Source organism: Mustela erminea, chromosome 5 (genome assembly GCF_009829155.1).
Source record: "Mustela erminea isolate mMusErm1 chromosome 5, mMusErm1.Pri, whole genome shotgun sequence".
Lineage (NCBI taxonomy): Eukaryota > Metazoa > Chordata > Mammalia > Carnivora > Mustelidae > Mustela > Mustela erminea.
The window spans coordinates 146008745-146028040 of NC_045618.1; the positions used below are offsets into that span (position 1 = coordinate 146008745).

Consider the following 19296-nt stretch of genomic DNA (forward strand, 5'->3'; position numbering starts at 1 on the left):
AAGGAGCCGCGAGCTGTTGGCAGGAACGGCAGGGTGGGGAATTGTGCAAAGCGGACCAGGGACGGGGCAACACCGACACAGCAGCTGGGGAGAGCCCCTCCCACCTCCGTGGGACTTTGGGGAGACAATCCCGCTTCCTCTCCTTGCCTCCTTCAGGTTGGGTTTCTTGCAACGAAAAGTCTCCCGCTTACGTCCGCATCTCTGAACCACACCACACAGGGCGGCAGGGCCGGCCCTCGCCGGGACTGGGCCTGGCACCATGGGCACCCGCACCAGCGCTCAGGGGCCAGGGCGCCATGCCCCTCCGTCCGGTGGCTTCCTGCCGGCTCTGATGTGCGGGGGGCAGAGCGCGATCACCCAGCACACTCCCTGCCCCGCCAGCCCCATCTTAGACAAGGAGCCCGAAACCCAGAAAGAAATACAGCACAGCTGGGAAGCCAGGGCGCAGTGCGGGGGTGGGGGGGCACCCACCGCACATCGGCTCAAGGCGGCATGCAGGGGAGGGCAGGCCGAGGTCAGCTCCCTGTGCTTCACGTTGGTACAAACGTTCATCCCAGCACAAGAGGTCACTGCCAGGGTGGAGCCTCCGTTCCATACTCCAGAGCCCAGCTGGGAGGGATCCACAGCGAGACTAGGGGGCCAGGAGCCCCTTCCCCTCCGGGGCCTCAGGTGTCCCACCCACATAACAAGACGGGGGAGACTGACCTAACTGCAGCAAGTGGGAAGGCAGGGCAGCCTAGGGGGTGGCCCCAGTCAGAGGGGGCACCCTCTCCACCCACCCCTGCCCCAAGGACCAGGAAGGTGACCCCAGGGGCCAGAGGAGGGCCAGAACCTGTCCAAACCCCTGCAGAATCCACCTGGGGGACGGCCCCTCCCACAGCTGCCACGAGGTTCCCAGGGCCCCAGGGGAGAGGGGTCTGCCGCACTACAATACTTGGGGGAGGGGGCCTGGTATCGGGTTCCCCTGTGCTGTGCTAAGCTCAGGCAGTCCTGCAGATTCTGGGGTTCCTGCACTCGGGTAGGGGAGTCCCCAGGGGGAATCCCGGAGAAGCCCCTTGGCAAGGCCCCCCACCCCAGAGGTGGCCTGTTTGGCGATGCGAGCATCGGACACTCCTCCCCACTGATCAGAGGGCCCTGTGGGGGCTGAGGTGAGAGCCGTTTTGGGAAAGACCCACGGCCCGTGCAGGCCCAGGGAAGGCCGAGGTGAGGCGTGCTCCTCCTCCCCCAGCGGCTCCTCCTCCTCCTCGCAAGGAGACAGACGGGGATGGACACAGCCTCCTTCGCTTTCCGGAGGATGACTCAGAGCCAGCTGCTTCCTCAGCCCCACACAGCAGCCCGCAGCCTGCCCTCCCCCGCCCCGGAGCCTCGGGCCCCCCACCAGGCCACTCCTCCTGGGAAGACGCTGGGCAGAGGGTCTGCAGGATCTCCGCCCCCCCCACCCGCTCCCCAGGCCTGGGTGGGGAAGGGCTGCCCGTCCCCCAACCTGGGCTGACCCCATACAGCCCCAGCTGCGAAGCCTGTCGCTTCCCACCGCCCCACTGACGTCAGCACCCCTGGGCGGCAGGAGGACCGCGTGTTCTGGGCTCCCCCGGGGTCCCAGGGTGGGGAGATGTGGGGAGGAGCGCAGGGGAGGGGCGGGGCGGGCGGCCCTGGTTCTCAGGGACTCGGGAGAGAGCAGAGCGCCAGGGGAGGGGAGGGCTAGGAGGGAGAAGAAGCAGAGAAGTTTCCAGGAGCAGGAGGAGCAGAGGTCAGTGTGGAATGCGGCAGGAACCAGACAGACCAGCTTCCTCCAAGGGAAACGCCAGCTGGAGCCCAGCACGGCAGACCTGCCCCAGGATGGCCCCTGGGGACACAAGCCCCAGACCCCTCAACTCAGAACCCATTCCTCGCTCAGAGCTCAGGGGCAGCTCTCCCCCTGCGGAAGCCCCAGGACCGCTGGGCATGCCTTCTCCCCGTCACCCCAACGTCGCTTCCTCTCCGCATCCTGCCAGGCCGTGATGCGGACCCGCCCCCGGACAAGGGTGCACATGGACCCACACTCACCCGGGTGTGGAAATGAGGAGCCTGCGTTAGCGTCTCTGTTCGCTGCCCCGTGGGAGAGCTCCCCTGGTCCCGAAATCCCAGGCCGCAGCGGGCACTTCCTTCTGTGGGAGCAACTGGGCCTGGGTCGGCAGCCGGGACTCAGACCAGGGGCCTCCACCTTCGGGCCCAGGACGTCGAGTAGGTCCTTGGCTCCGGCGGAAGGTCCCCTGAGAGCTGAGCAGGCTCCGGGCCCTCCTAGGTTTCCTCCCGGTGTGCTGCCCCCCCATTTGGGGCTTCAGTTTCCCTAAGTCAGGAACAACCGAGACCCCTCACCTGCCTACCAGGTCGACGGGAGGGAGGGTGGGAGTCGTGCTGGGGGGGGCTGGGGGCCAACGGCAGGGTGGGGACGCAGGTGTGAGCTTCGAGCTGGGCCATGGCACCTGCCTTCTCTGTGGCCTCGAGCAAGCTCTTAGCGCCTTAGATGCCGGGTGTCCATCTGTGGGCAGAGGGCGACACGGGCCAGGCAGGGCCCCGAGACCACGGACGGGACCGAGCCCGTACCGGACGCCCCGCTGCTCCGAGCACCCTTCCCGGGCGGGGCCTGGGCTCCTCCCCACACTGCGCACTGGGCTTCCCACGGCACACACGGACCCACGTCCCCACGCTGGGGCCAACCACAAGGCCAGGCCCTGGCTGAGCTGCCCACGAGGGACCAGAGGCACAAGCAAGCCCCTGTCTCCTGGGCCTTCCTGACAGACCGTGGGGTGACGGCCCCACCTCCCCACGGCAAGAACCAGAAGCTGACCTCTGACCTGCCCTCACACACGTGCACACTCACACCCTCAGCTCAGGCCACACCAGCTGCGGCCAGCTTGGCGCTGCCTCCCTGCACCCCAACCCCGGGGATCTTTCCCCACAAGGCAGGTCGCCCCCATCCCTGCCCCTTCCCCAGCCTCCTTGCCCTGCTCCTTGGCTTGTCCAGAAGAGCCTTCCGGGACTCCCCCAGCCCCAGCCCCTCAGCCCTCCGTCTACAGTGGCCAGCTGGTCCCCACCAGGTCACCAGAGGGCTGCTTCCCCCGCCCTCCTCTCCTACCCCGGCCTCCACAACACACCCCCTTTCACAGTAGAGGGCGGCGCTCAGAGGACTTCACACCACTCACGCCGGTGGCCCTCCCGCAGCCCTGGGCTGGTCTCTCCTGGGGCCCCAAGCGGCCAGGGTTCCTGACCAGGACCTGGCAGCGTATGCGCGCAGAGCCTGCATCTGGGCCCGGTGCTCCCGGGCTGTACCAGGGGGCCACTGCCCGCCGTCCACAGGGCCCTAGGGCAGGCCGACTTCTGGAATGCGGCCTGTGGGCTACACTCCTCTGCATGGGGTCATGCCGTCATGCCGGTGGCGTCAGAAGGCAATGCTGCCCCACCCAGACCTCCGCAACCCCCACTCCCAAACCCGCCTGCCCCTCCCCCTACTCGCCCCGCCCTTCCTCCAACCAGGGGCCACTCCAGGGAGGCGGGGGACAATTCAGGCCTGAGCAGCTTTGGGAGAAGGACTTGGCCACCTCTTAGCCAGTACAAGGGGGGAGGACAGAGTCCAGGCTCTGCTAGCTGGGGTCAGCAGGGTCCCCCAACCAGCACTGAATCAGCCCGGGAGCCCAGAGACGCTCTCCTGCGGGGGCCTAACCCTCACAGGGCCCAGCACGCGGAAGATGGGTCTGGACCACGGGGAACCCGCAGAGGAGAGACTGCACATGGGGAGGGGAGGGTTCCGGGCTGGAGGACGGAGGCACAGCCTTCGGGGTTCCCTCAGACAGCAGCCGACCCACGGGCCCCCCACCCTGTGGAAATGGAGCTACAGGCTGACGCACTCACTCAGCAAACATCCCCTGGCAGGCGTCCCAGCCAGGCCCTGTGCCCGGAGAGCAAACATGGGGGCTGGGCAGGGCCCACGCCGGCCATCCAGAACCCGGAATGCACAAAGAAAAGGCTCCAGCTGCCGGCAGGGAGGGTGTGACGGGCGCCCGCGAAGCTAAAGTAGGAAGGACCCCCCGGCCCCCCTGCGCAGGCTTTGAGTCAGGACCTCATGAAGTCATCTGTGCTCAGTAAGTGAACGATGATTTAAAATGGGAAAAAGACAAAGGACATCCTCGTGACAGCCACGGGCAGGGAGTCTGGTGCCGCGCGTCCCTCGTCTCCGTGGACTCGATGTGGTGTTGGCTGCTCCCGGCTGGGCCGGGGTGGGCTGGGGACACGTCTGGAAGGACCAGCTACAGAAGGGCTCGGGCAGGTGCTCCCCCAACAGCCGGCTGCCCCGACTTGGCAGAGGGCACGGCTGTGCACCCGGAGACCACCTGCCAGGGGCCGACCTCTGCCAGCGCTCGGCCCATCCAGTCAGAGTTAGATTTCCAACTGATTTTAAAAAAACATGGCCAAAGCAGTAAGGAATGGGCAGATTAAAGGAAACGGGGTGCCGCCTGAGGAGACCCAAAAGGACTTCCTGGAGAGGGAGGCACACTGAGCCAGGAGAGCCCGGAGTCCACACCACATCACCGGGACAGCCCGCGCGAGGCACCCCTGCAGAGCTAGGACAGGGCAAGCCCACCCAGACCCCCCCCACCGAACCCCCTCGGCCACACCTGGTCTGGAAACCACAGATTAATCACACACAAGCCTGAGTCCAAGTTCAGCGGGAGAGCAGGAAGGACAGTGACCCTCCCTGGGACGGGCGTGTGGGGAGAGGCAGAGCGGGGGCAGCCCACGAAGGGCCAGAGGGAGCTGGGAGGGAGGGGCACCAGGGCAGCCCGGGGTGGGGGCCACCCCTGCAGAGCCAGCACCCTAGAAACTGGCAAGGCCGGGGTCTGCAGGAGGGCCACATTGCCGTTTGAGCTTTTGGGTTATTTTTAGCCGTTAAACCTCCGCCTGCTGTACCGGGTACATGCTGGGCCCTGCTGGGCGCTCAGGAAGGTACAGGGGGCTGGGGCAGGGGCTGGGGCAGGGGCCGGGGCTGGGAGCAGCGACCTGGGGGCATGGAGGCTTTGGGAGTGGAGCAGGCCAGCGGGGGCCCAAGGAGCCCCTTCCCACACCTTGGACTGAATCTGTCAAGTCCATCCATAGGACAGCTTAGGGGCAAGGGGGTTCTTTTCCACAAAGGTGAGGAGGCCCAGTGCCTCACTCAGGGATGGCGGGAAGAGCACGGAGCCCGGATCTGAACTCGGGTTGTTCTGGGACGACAGGTGGCTACGGGGCTGGGGGCGCCCAGAGCAGGGCTGAAGGCCAAGGGGCGGGTCAGAGGGAGGCAGGCGCCGGCCGCGATCCCACTCATAAACACTGTGTGGCAGCCTCCTTCCCTAAAATAAAACCTTTAAGACCTACGAGGCCCAGGCTTGGCACCGTGTCTCTAAGAAACACAGTTCAGGAGCCAAAAACCACTGGCAAGGAACTCCAGACTTGGTCCCCATCTCTCTAAGAACACCAGGGAGAGCCCAACACAGCGGCCGAGACGCCCTCTCCCCGCCCTCCACGCCTCCCTGAGACCTCTCCCTCCTCCCTTGCTCCCAGCCCTGCCTCTCTAGACAGAAAAGACCCACCCTTGAATCTGCAGCTTCAAGGCCAAGGGCAGGCCAAGTGGGAAAGGTCCTGCCTGCTGCACACCCCGGTCTTGGGGCCAGAGGCCTCCTCACCCTCAAAGCCCTAAAGATTCCCCGCGGGGACTCCATCTGGTGTGCCCCCAATTACTCCCTCCCCCCAGTTCCCGGGACCAGGGCTGCCCATCCTGCTTGTGTGTCTAGACCTTCCCTGGCCAGCTGTGGCCCCCGAGGAAGGCAGGGGAGCCCCGGGGCAGCCTGTCCCAGCCTCCGTGCAGCTCAGCACCTCGGCCTGCGGGTGCAGAGGACAGCGGAGAGCAGGTGCCCCTGTGCTGCCCCCAGCAGTGGGGTGGCCACAGTCTCGGCAGCCCGAGGGCATGGCCGTGGTGGTCTCTGGTCACCATAAACCACGAATTCGCCTCCAGGGGACCCAGGGTCAAGGTCGGCCTGCATCTGGCCCGCATGTTACCAGCTCGTCAACACACGACATGGTGCCATGCGTGTTTCTGGTTAGAGACGCCGTATTCCACGTAGAGCTGACTCTGACACCAATGCTGACCTGCCCCCCCGCACAGTCGAAAAACACGTCACTTTTAACTCCCCCAGAACTTGACCCCCCAAAACACAAGCCATCAGTTAACACACATTGTGCGCGCTGTGTTACACGCTGTATTTTCGCCATAGAAAAAGTCAGAGAAAAGAACGTGTAACCAAGAAAATCTTAGGGAGAATACGTTCACAGCACCGGACCACATTCACTGGGAGACACCCGGCGTCTACGCGGACCCGCCAGTTCAAGCCCGTGTTGTTCAAGGATCCGGCCGCACTGACTCGCTCGCGCCGAGCCCCGGCCAGCCGCTCTGCAACCGGGCCCTGGAGGGAGTCTCCTGACACAGGTCTGCTCCCGGGAGGCACGTCCCAGCCACTCCCACAGCAAATCTCCAAAGGAAGGACAAAAATGCGGAAAACACGTCCCTGGACAGGCCGAGACGGACCCTTGCTCACAGTGCGGAATGAAACCAGGAGGCAGGCCGTCCCTTCCCCGACGTCAGCTGGGGACCTGCTAGTCGGGGACTCAGAGTGTTTGCGGCCAGGCACATGCTCCCCAGCGGCCGTGGCCTTAGGGTCATAAACGTGTGTTCACCGGCAGGCACGTTCGCCAGCCATGAGACTGTCCTGTGCATGCGTGTGGGTGTTCACGTGAAGGACGGAGAGGCCACTCCTGGCCACTGCCCCCCCCCACGAGGACCGTCTGATCCCACTTCCTGGACCGCAATTCCCGAGCGGGGCGGGCCCTACGGACCTCAGCCTCCCGGAAGCCAGCACCAGCAGCCAGACCCTCGGGGGCTCCCTGCAGTGTGAGCTGGGGACACAGAGGACCGTCGGGGAACCCTGAGAGGCCACCGTGAGCAGGTACTGGGGCCACGGGGTCACGGCACTGAGGGAGAGACAGGGACACGGGGAGGAGCCGCCTCGGAAGGGACCGGAGGTACGGCGTCCTTATGGACAAGGACGGAGCAGGAGTGGCTGCCCGGGGTGCCGTGGCTGCTCTGGGCAAAGGCTGGGTACCCTGGCTCTTACTTACCAGGTAGAACTAGCTGAAGCAGGTGTGTGGACAGACCGCTGGGTGTGTGAGTGGGGGCACCGGCGGGCGGGCCGGTGGGTAGGGAGGCGGTTGGACCGACGACAGACGGACAGGTGTGTGGCTGGAGGGCTGGGTGGGTGGGTGGACCGTGGCTGAGTGGGTCGGTGGCCAGGCATGCTTTTGCTAACTCCATTGTGTAGCAGTGTCCGAGGTCATCTCAGGCCATCCCAGAAAGGAAACAGAAGGAAAAAGGTTTCAAAATGAAAGCAATAAAGATCACTCTGGGTGCCTGTCCGGGGAAGTGAAACTGCAGTCCAGGCTGCTGCCCAGGGTCTCTGGGGGCCCCAGAGGGTCCCCCTGGGCTCACAGGGGCCCACCCACCGCTCTCGGGACTGTCCTGGTTTTCACCTCCGCATCACGCGTCAGGCAAGGAGACTGCTCTCTGAGAGACGCCCACGCCTGCCTTCCTGCTCCCAGCAGAGCTCACTCAAGGTCTGCCCATCCAGTCTCTGAGCTCTGCTTCCTGACAAGAGGCGGGGGCTTGCTCTGTGCCAGCCCGGGCGGGGAGCAGGGCACCCTTGCTCTGCCAGAGCATGGGGGGGCGCGTGCTCCCCCAGAGTCAGGTGCCGGTGACACATGGACTCTGGCCAGTGGGTCAGAGGCGGCTGGCCACATGTGGAAGCTCCAGCATGTTCCATGTCCTCAGGCATCAAGTTACCCAGAGCTGGGGGTAGGCACAGATGCACCTGCAGCTCCGAAAAGAGACCCAGGTCCCAGGAAGGGACCTGACAGGTGGACGTAGCTTCCAGAAATAATGTCCGTCATCAGATGGGCCGAGTGTGCTGTCCTGGCTACAGGAAGTCTCTGGGGTGGGACAGGAAATCAGGTCAGAACAAGGTCTGGATGGGGGTGTGCCTGGGGTGCAGAGTCACTGGAAGAAATGGACCGGGGTTGAGGGCGTCTTTATATGTCTCTGCGGGTAAGGCAGGACGAGCCCTACCAAGCCGAGGCACGGTGGGTCAGAGCCCAGGGCTGAGGGAAAGCCACTCTCAGGCCAGCGTCTGTACCCCACAGCCTTCAAGGCCCCTGACCTCGGCCACCCACCCCATGGACACAGCCCCACACACACACTCCCCCTCCCCGCTGTCTTCAGCCGGCTCCAGCCAGTTACCTGTTGGCCTGCTGTGAACTGACTCAGTCCTTGGGGGCCAGGGCGCACCAGAGAGAAAGCCCTGGGCAGAAGGCCACACCAGTGGTGCCGGCTGGCCCCCAGCAGCCCCCTCCTCTCCATCGAGGCAGGGGGTCTCCCTGCTGAGCGGGCCGCAGGAGGACTGGCCAGCTGGCTGGGATGCAGACCCCAGCCATGCCAGGCGTCCACTCCAGTCTCTGGGTGAGGCTCTGGATTCTGCCCACTCCGCCGCCCGGGGGTGAGAGCAGGGGTGCGAGGCACAGAAACCCTGCTCAACGCTGAGCTTCCGGCTCGGCCATCCTCCCCAGCCCAGGCCCAGGGCTAGAAGGTCACCCTTTCTTCCACTGCCTAGTTCGATCCATTAAGCCAACAAATATACCCACTGACCACAGCCGGAGGCAGCCAGGCGCCAGCTCAGGACGGCAGTGAGTCAGCTGGCCCGTGTCTCCTGCCCCACCTCCAGGTCATGCCGACGCTGGGCATCTAGGCTCTGGGATCCAGGGATCCAGGAGAGCGAGGAGAGGCCCAAAACCCAGCTCTGGGGAGGGCAGGAAGGCTTCCAGGAGGAGGCCCCAAAGCTCAGAGGGTCAAGCAGAGGGGCAGGGAGCAGGATAGGGGCAGCTGGCCAGCCTTCCAGGCAGAGGCACTCACGCTGATCAAGGACTCGGCGCATTCCAAGAATCGCTGAGTCCCCATCCAGGAGTGGCCCTCATGTGCCTGCGTCTCCAGGTTGGAGAGTGTCCAAGAGTCAGCAAGCACCTTTCTTGGCTGGCTCTCCTGGGGACTCAGGGCCCTCATCCGGCACTGGCCCGTGGCCAGAAGCCACTCCTGTGCTGGGGCTGGCCTGAGATTTCCTGGGGCTGGGCAGAGGCTAGCGACGCCCCTGGGAGTCTGCATCGACGGGCCTTCTCCCCACCGGACAGAGGCGCACCGTGGGTCCTGGGGCAGAAGCTGGGGCAAGGTGGGGAATGCCCTCTGCCCTCTGCCCTTCCGTGGCCAGTCCCACCCACCCGGCCCGCCTCCCCAGGCTTTGAATTCTGCAGGGCTCCAGAAAGGTCAGACGAGCCTGGGGACAGGGATGCTCTGTCCCATGTTCTCATCTCGCCTAATTACAGGCCTTGGAGGCTCGAGTCATTCTCCTTTGCAGGTGGGGAGCAGAGGCTTGGCGGTTAAGTCGTGTCCAGGCCTGACTCGCACCCTGAGCGCTGGAGGGGGGCCCTGGGGGCAGGGGCTGTGTCTCTGTCAGCAGACGGGCTGGACAGAGGACCTCCTGCCTCACCTGCCCCTCGCTCACCCAGGGTCCCCTGGGCCCTCAGGCCTGGGGCCTTCCGCTCCCTGTGAGCTCCGCCTCAGGGTTACGTACCCCAAGGGACTTCCAGAGCTGGGGGCCGCCTCTCCCAAGCCGGTCAGCCAGGATTTCTGAGCGTGCAAGGGGCAGGTCCCCCCGCACTCCAGGGAATGTGGGGGTCATGGATCAGGCCCCCCAGTGCCGCAGGATTGATGAGACAGGGCAACAAGGAGGGGGTGGCAGAGAACACGGCCCCAGCACTCCCGCAAGCGGGGAGCAGGGGCGGCTTCCTCGGCCGTTGCCCGCAGGGCCCAGCTCCTCCAGCCTGCCCCAGACCCCCACCCCCAGCGGACTCCGACGGGGCTGCTGCGAGGCCCGCAGGGGCTGGCGCGGCTGGTGGGGGCTCTGTCCACCGCAGAACGCCCGCGCGAGGGACCCTCAGCCGGGGATCCAGGGGCCAGCGCAGGGGTCCCAGGCAGGGGCGCGGCAGCCGAGCGACAGCCCGACTCGGACTCTGCCGCTGAGCCCCGCGGCTGAGCGGGTCCGACGGCTGCCCGCGGGGGCAGGACCGGAGGAGGGGTCGGGGGCGAGAAGGCCCGGCGCAGGCGACACCAGGGAGGCGGCCCACCGCGAGGTCCGAGGTGGGGGGACTTTCCCGGGCCCCGGATCCGCGTCTCCCGCCCCCGCCGCCGCCGCGCCCGCCAGGAGCGAGGCCGGCAGGTGCGGAAGGGGCGGCCTCCGCGCGGCGCGGGCGCGGGGACACCGGCGGGCGCGGGGAGCCTCCCGCCGACCCCTCCCCGACTCCGCCCCGGGCGGGGCCCGCTCCCCACGTGGCCGCCGGGGGCGGGGCGGGGCGGCACCTCCTCTTCCGCGCGCCCCGCGCCGGGGGAGCCCAGCCCGCGCCCAGCCCGCGCCCAGCCCGGCCCGAGCCCTGCGGAGCCCGCGGCCCTGCCCGACCCGAGCGAGCGCCCCCGCGCCCCCGCCCGGTAAGTGCACACCTCTGCCCCCGCCCCGGGAGCCGCAGGGGAAACTGAGTCCGAGCGCGGGGGCTCCTGGGCCGGGGAGGGGGGTTGGGGCAGCGCCGCACGGGGCGGGCCGGCTCCCGGCTCCCGGCTCGCGGCTCCCGCGTGGCGCCCCCGGAGGCCCCGGCCCCAGGGCGCAGCCCATCCCGGACGGCCGACCCCCTCGCGGGGACGCCGCCCGCACGCCCCGGCCGCGGTGGTGGGCCCAGGGTCAGCCCGCCCACGCCCCGCCCGCTGCCGCCAGAATTTCCCGTCCCCGCGGCGGCCACGTCCTGACCATGAATCAGCCACAGTTGGGAAAAAAACTTCAACTTCGGGTCGGCAGCCGGGGGAGCCCGGCGAGCTGCGCGTGGGCCTCGGTCCCGCCGGCGCTGCTGCCTGTAGCTGCCTGGGCGCAGGTGGGCGCACCGGGGCCCTGGCACCGCCACAGGCAGCCTTGGGGCACGAGCCCCCGTCCGCTCGGGGTTCCTCCTGGCTGGGGCTGGGAGGCTGGCTCTGTGCTCCTCCAACCCCACCCCTGAACCCCTTCCCAAGGACGGAAGTGAGGAATGAGCACGGCCTCAGGAAGGAACTGGGGTTACCCGCCGCGCCCCCGTCCGCCTCCAGCTGCTCCTGCGGGGGGGGGGGGGGGCAGGTGGGTCTGAGTGCCTGGCCTCCTGAGTTTTGGTAACCTAGGGGCTGCCCCCACCCCCTCCACCCCCCAAACCCCCCCTGCAGGGCGGCCAGACTCCTGCGGTGACCACAGCAGCTCCTGCCCTGGCCTAGCCAGTCGTGTGCGCAGGCATGGCTGTGACCCTGCCTGGGTCATGCATAGCCTCAGGGGGAGCTGGGGTTGGGAACTCCCCTTCCCTCCAGCCCCACCTCCTGCTCCCTCCGCAGTCGGACCTGGGCAGGACACTCGCCTGCTTAGGCCTCAGTGTCCCCATCCGCACCCTGAAGGAAGGGGACAATGGTTCAGGTGTGGACTTCCTCCCTGTCGCTCTCGGTGGGGAGGAAGAGACCCCAGACCCCTTCACAGCGCCGTCCAGGACAGGGAGCCTTCGGGGAGGGGGTGTCAAGGATCTGGGGTCCCGGCCTTTCACTCCCCACCCCCACTCCCTCACCAGGGCAGCATCCACTCGTGACTTAAAAAGCCAAGTTGGGCATTAGCCCCCAGCTGACCCCTGCCCGGGGCCCACCTTCTGTCTCCCCCGAGGAGCTCGGGGCTGGTGGACAGCTCGTCACGTCTGCGGGCCGAGGGGCCCTGCTGCGTAGAGGGCCGCAGTGATCAGGTGGGGCTGCCCTCCTGGGACCCACCCAGGCAGCCTGTCTGTCAGGGTTGCCCTGGTTTCCAGCAGAGTGTAGCTCTCAGGTGAGGCGCTCACTTCGTGGAGGAGCTGACGGTGTCGGAGCTCCTCTCCACGCCTCACGTGCCGGGACCCGGGAGCTCCTGACCTCACAGACACTTTGTTCGCCTCATCAGAGTGCAGTGGCTTTCCAGGCTGCAGAAGGTAGCAGGTGCCCCAGGGCTGGGGAGGGACAGAAGGCAGCGGCTGGCCGGTGCAGGGCACGATGCCGTCGCCCTGGCTCCAGACCAGGGCAGGGGGTGATCTCCAGGGCACCCCGAGGAGGAACCAGAAGACAGAGTCCCCCCATAGTCTGGGGGCTGTGGCCTGAATCAGCTGCCCGGCTCCTTCCCGCACTGGTCTTGTACACAGTTGGTGTCTCATAGTTGCATGGTTCAAGGCCCAGTGGACACAGTGGATTGGGAAAGGCATGTGCACCTCCATTTCAAGACAGCGGACAGAAGCGGGTCTATGGGAGGTTGAGGCTGAGCCCAGGCAGGAGCCAGTCTCTTCAGGGCTGTTCCCAGACAGCGCCATGCCTGGGAGACCCTGGACGTCCAAGACAAGGAGGCTGGTTTCAATCCGTTAGGAAGGAGTGCGTGTGAGGCGGTGAGCTCCCCATCACTCAGGGTGACAGCAGGGTCTGACCCTGTGGCGCCTGCCAGCCACCCCCTGGTGAGGAGGGTCTTTCGCGCCCCAGCTGGTCCTGAGCAGGAGTGGGGACTGGTTGCACGGCTGCCCCATCTGCCGGGTGGAGAGAGCACTCCGAGATGAAGGGAAGCCCTTTCTCGGTGACCGCCAGCCTCCTCCCCTGCCAGGCAGGGAGAGAGGGGCAAGGGTGGGCCTGCACCTTCCCAAGGTGTGATTAAGGAAGGGACTGACTGGGTGGGGGTCTTCCGGGGGCCCCCTCTGCCGGGTGCACTGCAGCCTCCTGAGAGCGGGCCTAGGGGCCAGCCTGCGCACGGCCGCATGCCCTCGGGTCCTGAGCAGGGTCTGGGCGGAAAACGAGCGAATGACAGAAGGAAGGAGTGAGCCAGCCAGCCACGTTCCCACCGCATGGCCTCCGACCCTCGCATCTACCCAGTGAGGCACGGGTCCTGGGATGATCGTCCGTTTCACAGGACAGGAAACCGAGGCCTGAGGCTGCTGGGTTGTAGAGTCCTGCCATTGCGGCGGGACGCATTTATAAAGCCCCTACTGTGTGCATCAGCATCTATGCTCACCTCACTGCTCCAGTGGACCAGAGTGCAGCATAGAGGGCGTGCTGCCCCGGGGTCAAGGTGAGAACGGCTGGGCCATGGGGGTACATGGAGGCCAAGGCTGGACCCTCAGGTCCCCGCACCACCGCTCTGGGACTAGGAGAGCTCTGTCCCGGCCAAGTAGCAGCCCTGCGCCTCCCTACAGGGGAGGGGCAGGCTCTGGGGCGCCCCCCTGTAGGACTCCAGAGCAGCTCAGAGGGATGGGCAGCAGCCGCAGGCCTGCTGAGCCGGACCCCGGGAGCCAGTGGGCCCTTCCGGCCATGGGGGCTTGGTCACAGATGCCCGGATGGCTAGACCACACAGAGGCCCTCCCCCGGGGCTCCCTGAGGACAGAATGCTGTCTTCTGCCCGCCCCCGCCCCCCCAGGGCTACCTTCCCACCCAGCCCCACCTCATCCCTGCAGAGTTTTCCCTGGTCAGGGCCCCCCCCCACCCGTGGGCTGCAGCTACCTCACGAGAACCCCCTCCCTGCAAGCTGGGCCCAAGCGGGGGAGAAGGAGCTGGAAGTTGGACGGCCTAGGCCAACCCCCCACCCCCCGGAAGGCCGAGGCCCACCGAGCAGGCACGCATGGCCACGGCCACCGAGGGTCATCAGGTGCAGCCTTCCGTGGCTGGGAGACCAGTCAGGAGACACACTTGGGGGGGTGGAGGCGGATGGTACCTCCCATTTAGCAGATGGGGCCGCTGAGGCCTAACCTCCAAGCCTCGCCTCGAGGCTAACCCAGGGTGCAGTGGGTCAGGGAGCAGGCCAGCTCCAGAAACACACGCAGGGGCCTGGGTGACGGCTTCCCTGCCCCGCGCCCAGCGCCCGTGGTGCCCAGCCAGCGTGGGCCTACACGCACAGCACACTCTCTCTCACACACACAGCCCGTGGGGCGGGGGTTTCTCTGTTCCTGAGCTCAGTCTTGGCCTTGCTGAGTGCGTACGGACATGAGCGTGGGTGCCAGCGTGGGCCCTGGCCAGCTGTGTCAGAGGGCCTCTGTCTCCCCGTCTGTGCCTGCGCCCGGGCCCTCTCGGGCTCCGGGTGTGGCCTCAGTGTGCAGCCTGCTTGCCCCGCCGTCCGTGTCCCCATGCACGGGTCCCCATTTCTGCTCCCCAGTGCAGCTGGGCATGCAAGGGCAGGAGGGCCGACGTCTGCTCTTTGGCCGCCCAGAGATGAGACTGGGCACTCCCTGTCCCCCTCCCCTGTCCCCACCTTCCCACATACGGAGACATGAGAGTCGGAGAATAGGAGCACCACAGGCCCAGAGGGGAGCCTGCTCTTCTGGAGGCACACACGGCCCTGCTTGGGGCTTCAGGGCTGCTGTGGAGGTAGGGCACAGCCCAGGAGGGACCGTGCAGGCCAGGCAGGCCCAGTGGCCGGCGGGGGGGCGAGGCTCTGCCAACCCAGCATTCCCGGAGAACATCCTGGCCACTTGAGGATGGGAAAACCGAGTCCTCCACGGGCCCGGCCCTCGGCAGCTGGCAAGGAATGCCTCGCGGCATCTGGTGCTGGCCGCCCAGCGTCTTGCTCACCTGCCGAGCCGGGGCGACCCAGGGACCGAGTGGGGCAGCGTCCAGCTCCATGTTGGCCCCTGGCAGCCTGGCTGAGGAGGAGGCGGTGGCGGTGGGTGCCGTGGAAGGGTGGGCACTTGGGCACTTCCAGAGCCTGGTTTAGAGAGGGCGTCCCGTGGGTCTACCGGCAGGCTCCAGGGCTGGCACTGATGTGCTCGGCCCCGTTTGAGGACTGGACCCAGGGCCATGGCAAATCCTGTGGTTGTTCCAGGGACACAGCCAGGCCGCAGCAGAGCCTGATTTCACCCAGAAGCTGAGCCATCCTCTGCCCCCGGGGCCCTAGCCAGGGCCCTGGCAGTGCCAGCGGCCCCTCCCCCACCCTCAATCCAGGGCTTTGTTTTCCCTGCTCCTGGGCGGCCCGGGCGGCCTGGGCTGGGACTGCCAGTCTTCAGCCCCTCCTCTACAGCCTGAGGCCTGCGAGCACACACGTCAGGGCCCAAAGCCTGAGGCACCGAGGGTCCTCCCAGACTGGGTGAGGCCTTTCCTGAGGGCAGCAGGGACACAGGGAGGGACAGGGACCTCCTGGAGGAGGCATCTCTGAGCTGCCTGCCTCTGAACTTGGGGGGCAGAAGCCAGAAAGGAGGGATTCTGGTGGCCAGCCTGAGGTCCTCGTGGGGCCCCGGGAGGCCCTGCAGGTGGAAGGTGTGGTCGGGGGCTGGGCCTGCCATAGAGAGGCCCCAGATTCAAGTGCCGCCCTGCCACCTGAGGCCAGCCAGCTCCTTGCGCTCCCTCACACCCAGCCACAAGTCTGTACCCATCACTGCCCTCAAGGAGTCACTGACAGAACTGGCTCAGCCACAGAAGGTGGCAACAGTGGCCTCTGTGGTCCTTGGCCACACCGTGCCGCTCTCCAGTGGCCGCCTTGGGGCGCCAGACTCTAGACCCGAGCCCTGAGCATGTCAGAGGCGGGCAGGCCCTCCAGGGAGGCCCCTGGCCCTGCTCTTCGTGCAGCCAGGGAGATGGAGGCTCGGGCACAGCGGAAGGCCGGGGCCCACCCTGTCCCCGCGAGCCCTCCGCACAGGTGGAAGCGAAAGCTGGGCTTCCTAGCATGGGTGCCTCCGCCCTTCCTGTCCTCCCCTGCGCCGGAGCCATCCCTGGGGGAGGCGGGACTCCCAGACCACCCCCAGCCCTTTCTCAGAAATGCAGACGCACAGCGCCCCAGCCCAGGGCTGCGCCGCCAGCACCCTCCTCCCAGGGGCCAAGGGCAACGGCAGGCCCAGGGCCCCCCGCTACTTTCTAGCCGGCGTTTCCTGTTTGCCCAAATTCATCCTCAACCCCAGGGCAGCCCTCTCTGCAGCTTTCTGTGCTTCCAACCACTTCCAGTCCTAGCCCCGGAGGCCAGGACCCAGGGAGGGCACAAACAGGCCCGGCCTGGGCACCGTGTGTCCGCTGGCCGTCCCACCTGCCCCCCAGTGGCCCACGTCCAGGCCTGGCCTCCCTGACCGGCAGGGTCGCCGGGCTCTCCGCGCCAGCCCGCCCAGCCCTGCACCCTCGGTCCTCCTCCCTGCGTAGCTGTACCTCGCAGAGGAGACCAGCAGAGCTCCGCCCTGCCTCCCTGGTGACCTGCGCTGAGCCCACTGCCCTTCAGAGACTGTAGGTCTTTTCTCTCTCTGTGCTCTTCCTCTTTCTAATTATGAAAATGACCACAGTCACCCCAGATGCAACTTGTGTTAGGTTTCAGGAGTGTGTCTGGTGGGACTTGCTGGATGGCAGAAATCCTGCACAGTACGACTTGATGTCCTACTTCCCGTCTCCGTTTTTAATTCAGCAGCGCCGTGAAGGTCTTGGTGCCCATCCGCCCCCCCAGCAGCCCCTCTTGTCTTGTTGCTGGGTGGACAGTGGCCCGGCAGGCCTCCTCACACACGGGGGCGAGGCGGTCAGGTGAGGGCTTGGGAGCCACAGGCCCCATGCTCCGTCCTAGGACTGCTGGCTGCCGGTCCCGGCCCGTGAGGTGGTCCAGGGGCTGGTGAGGACACCAACACGTGGCCAGGGCCCTCTGCACTCTGCACCTGTGGATGGGTGGGCGGCGGGTTGGCGCTCAGCTGCTCCTCCTTCCCCAAGGCCCGCTGTGCCCGGGCCCCCGGCCTGGGGTGACCCCGTGGTGGGTGAACCACGCAAGTCCTCTGAGGGCTCACATCCTGGTGGGGAAGGGGCTGCGTGCCCTAGAGGCTCAAAAGGAACCAAGGTGATGGGGGGGGGGATCCGGGGAGGAACCCGCTCCAGGGGCTTCCCCCAAGCCCGCCGCCGGCCCCGGCTGCCCCCGAGCTCTAGGGAATTTGCTGCAGGAAACGCAATATAAGAGTTGCCAGGCAGTGGAAAAATTTGGAGCTAAAAATACAGCATGGCAGCCCCTGCCTCCCAGTTCCGGAGCCCCGCTCCTGCCGTTGTGCCCGCCTTCCCCAAGGAAGACAAGCTCGCTCTCTGCACCCCGCCCCCGCGCCCTCACTGGCTCTGGGCCCAGAAGCACCCCAGCCCCTGTGCTGATGCTGGCAGGGCTGTCCTGAAGCTGCCTCCCCACAGCAGCCAGCCCTCTCCCGGGTGCCCGGTCCCTAGCTGCTGCCCCCCTCACCCTCACTGCCCCCCCCCGGGTCCCCCAGCCCTCACAGCGATCTAGGAACAGAAGGCCAAACCCGCTCCTCCAAGGTGCCGAGCTCTGGCACTTAGTCTGGGCTCCCCACCCCTCCACGCTGTCCACACCTGGGGCGGGGGTCCATGCGGTGGCCTCCCAGCAGCCATGCCCAGGACCTAGCCTGGTACTCGATGCCCACCTCAGGAGGCCCTCTCTCTCTGGCTAAGTTTCTCCATCTGCGTGGCAGCCACTGGACTCTGAGGGCAGCGGGGGGGGGGGGGCAGCTTTGACCCTGTCCCCTGTCCCCTCCCCAGGAACACACTGCTTGACAGACGCCTGCCAGGGGCGGTGGCTTCTTGTGAGTCAGCACCGCTGCCCGGGCATGTGGGTGCCTGGTTGGAGGAGCTGGTACTGCTGTTCGGGGCTGGCTGGGCGTGGGCAGAAAGGCAGGTGGGTGTCTGTACCCCCTCCAGGTCCTGCGTGGGCTGGGTGAGCTCGGGTGAGCAGCCCACCCGGCTCAGCTGACCCAGGAGAACACTGAGGGGGAAGGCGTGATCCTGCCCCAGCGGGAACCCCACTTTATTGGTTAAAAAAGCTGAGCGCTGAAGAAGATTGGGGAACATGCCACTCATGTCAGAGCCCCAGTATCTTCCTCTACAAAGACCCCTGCCCACCGGAGCTCCCCTGGTGCAGGGGATGGACAGACCTCCTGTGGGACACTTGGGGGGTGCTGAAGCGCCCCTCATTTTGCAGCCACCCGAACGACTGGGTGCAGCCTGGACCCCGGAGACCGTCATGCTCTTCAGCCAGCGGTGCGGGCGGCAGAAAAGGCTCCGTAAATGCAAATTCCTGCTCTGTCCGAGCCCCTCTGTGGGGTGGGAGGGGCCGAGACCACATTCCTGAGCCTGTGGTTCCGCCCCGGCAGGCCAGCCCCGCCCCCACATGGGGTGGGGAGCCCCGATCACATTCCTGAGCATCTGACCCCGCCCTGTCTGGGCGCAGGGCCTGGCTGGTGGCCGTGGGCTGGGCAGGACGGCAGGCGGGGCCAGGCCGCCCACGGGCGGTGTCTGAGGGCTCCCGAGCGCTCCCACGGTGCCCGCCGGGTCCCGTTTGCCCCCTGGGAGCCCCGCCGCACCTGTCCCCGTGCAGACCCTCCGCAGAGGGGCAGGGGCCCGTCCCCAGGCGCACAGCCGGCAAGCCCAGGGGCCTGGCCTCTGCCTCCCATGCAGGTCCGGGGCCTGCCAGGAAGGGTGGTTCCCCGCGCTGTTCTCCTGACAGCGGGAAGTGCCCGCTTCCCGCTGGGGCCCCGGGCAGCAACGTTCACCAGCCCCAGACGGGGCCAGGCGGAGGCCGTCTCTCCTGAACGGCTCCTGGCGGGGACCAGGTCTCCGCGGCTTGCATCCGGAGGGTGGGATCACTTTCCAGTTGGATCACCCGTCTGCGCGGTCACTTACTGTGGGCAACCGGTGTTCTCTCCGTGTGGACACTGGGTGCGCGTCTGTCCGTCCTCTGCTGCCGTGTGAGATCACGTGCCTGCATGCGAGGCCCTAGTGTGTGCCGCGCTGGCACTGGTCTAGGCACGTGTAGGACGCACGCATGGAGGGGCTGGACCAGCTTGTGAAACTCAGCCCCAGGCCACACAACTAGCATCCTTCGTGGGCAGGCCGATAGTCGAGGCTGATCATCCCCTGCAAGGGGGCCGCTGGTCAGTCTCCTGGAGCAGTGAGCGGGTGCACAGGGAGGCCTAGGCAGCGTCAGGTGGGGCTGTCTCTGAGAGATTGTCTCCTGCATCTAGGGACCCCTGGGGCTCCTGGCTGGAGAAGACACCCAGGACGCTGAAGGCCTGGCCTGGGAGGGTTCGTGCTCTAGCCTCTCCGCTGTGCCAAGGAAACAGGGACTGGGGCCA

The 19296-nt window shown here is 66.8% G+C and overlaps 1 protein-coding gene and 1 long non-coding RNA gene across 6 annotated transcripts; both read right to left on the minus strand.

Annotated features, from left to right (window-relative positions):
* Window positions 1-2105: 2105 nt before the first annotated feature.
* LOC116589884 lies at window positions 2106-9124 on the minus strand. 3 transcript variants are annotated; one of them, XR_004285426.1, is made up of 4 exons: window positions 8357-9124; window positions 7186-8116; window positions 3183-6539; window positions 2106-2144 (listed from the first exon to the last, which is right to left on the minus strand). It is a non-coding gene; the product is annotated as an uncharacterized LOC116589884 (long non-coding RNA). The 3 variants fall into 3 exon arrangements; XR_004285427.1 differs by lacking the exon at window positions 2106-2144 and having other exon boundaries at window positions 6250-6539; window positions 8832-9124; XR_004285428.1 differs by lacking the exon at window positions 2106-2144 and having other exon boundaries at window positions 6250-6539; window positions 7186-8049.
* A 6878-nt stretch (window positions 9125-16002) lies between these two features.
* LOC116589867 lies at window positions 16003-19281 on the minus strand. Of its 3 annotated transcripts, none has more exons than XM_032341615.1 (3): window positions 18845-19281; window positions 18097-18258; window positions 16003-16830 (listed from the first exon to the last, which is right to left on the minus strand). In XM_032341615.1, exons 1-3 carry the CDS (start codon window positions 19179-19181, stop codon window positions 16739-16741), a joined length of 591 nt encoding a protein of 196 aa, XP_032197506.1. In that variant the 5' UTR covers window positions 19182-19281; the 3' UTR covers window positions 16003-16738. The 3 variants fall into 3 exon arrangements, with proteins under 3 accessions (XP_032197506.1, XP_032197504.1, XP_032197503.1); XM_032341613.1 differs by having other exon boundaries at window positions 17590-18258; XM_032341612.1 differs by having other exon boundaries at window positions 16003-18258.
* Window positions 19282-19296: the final 15 nt, after the last annotated feature.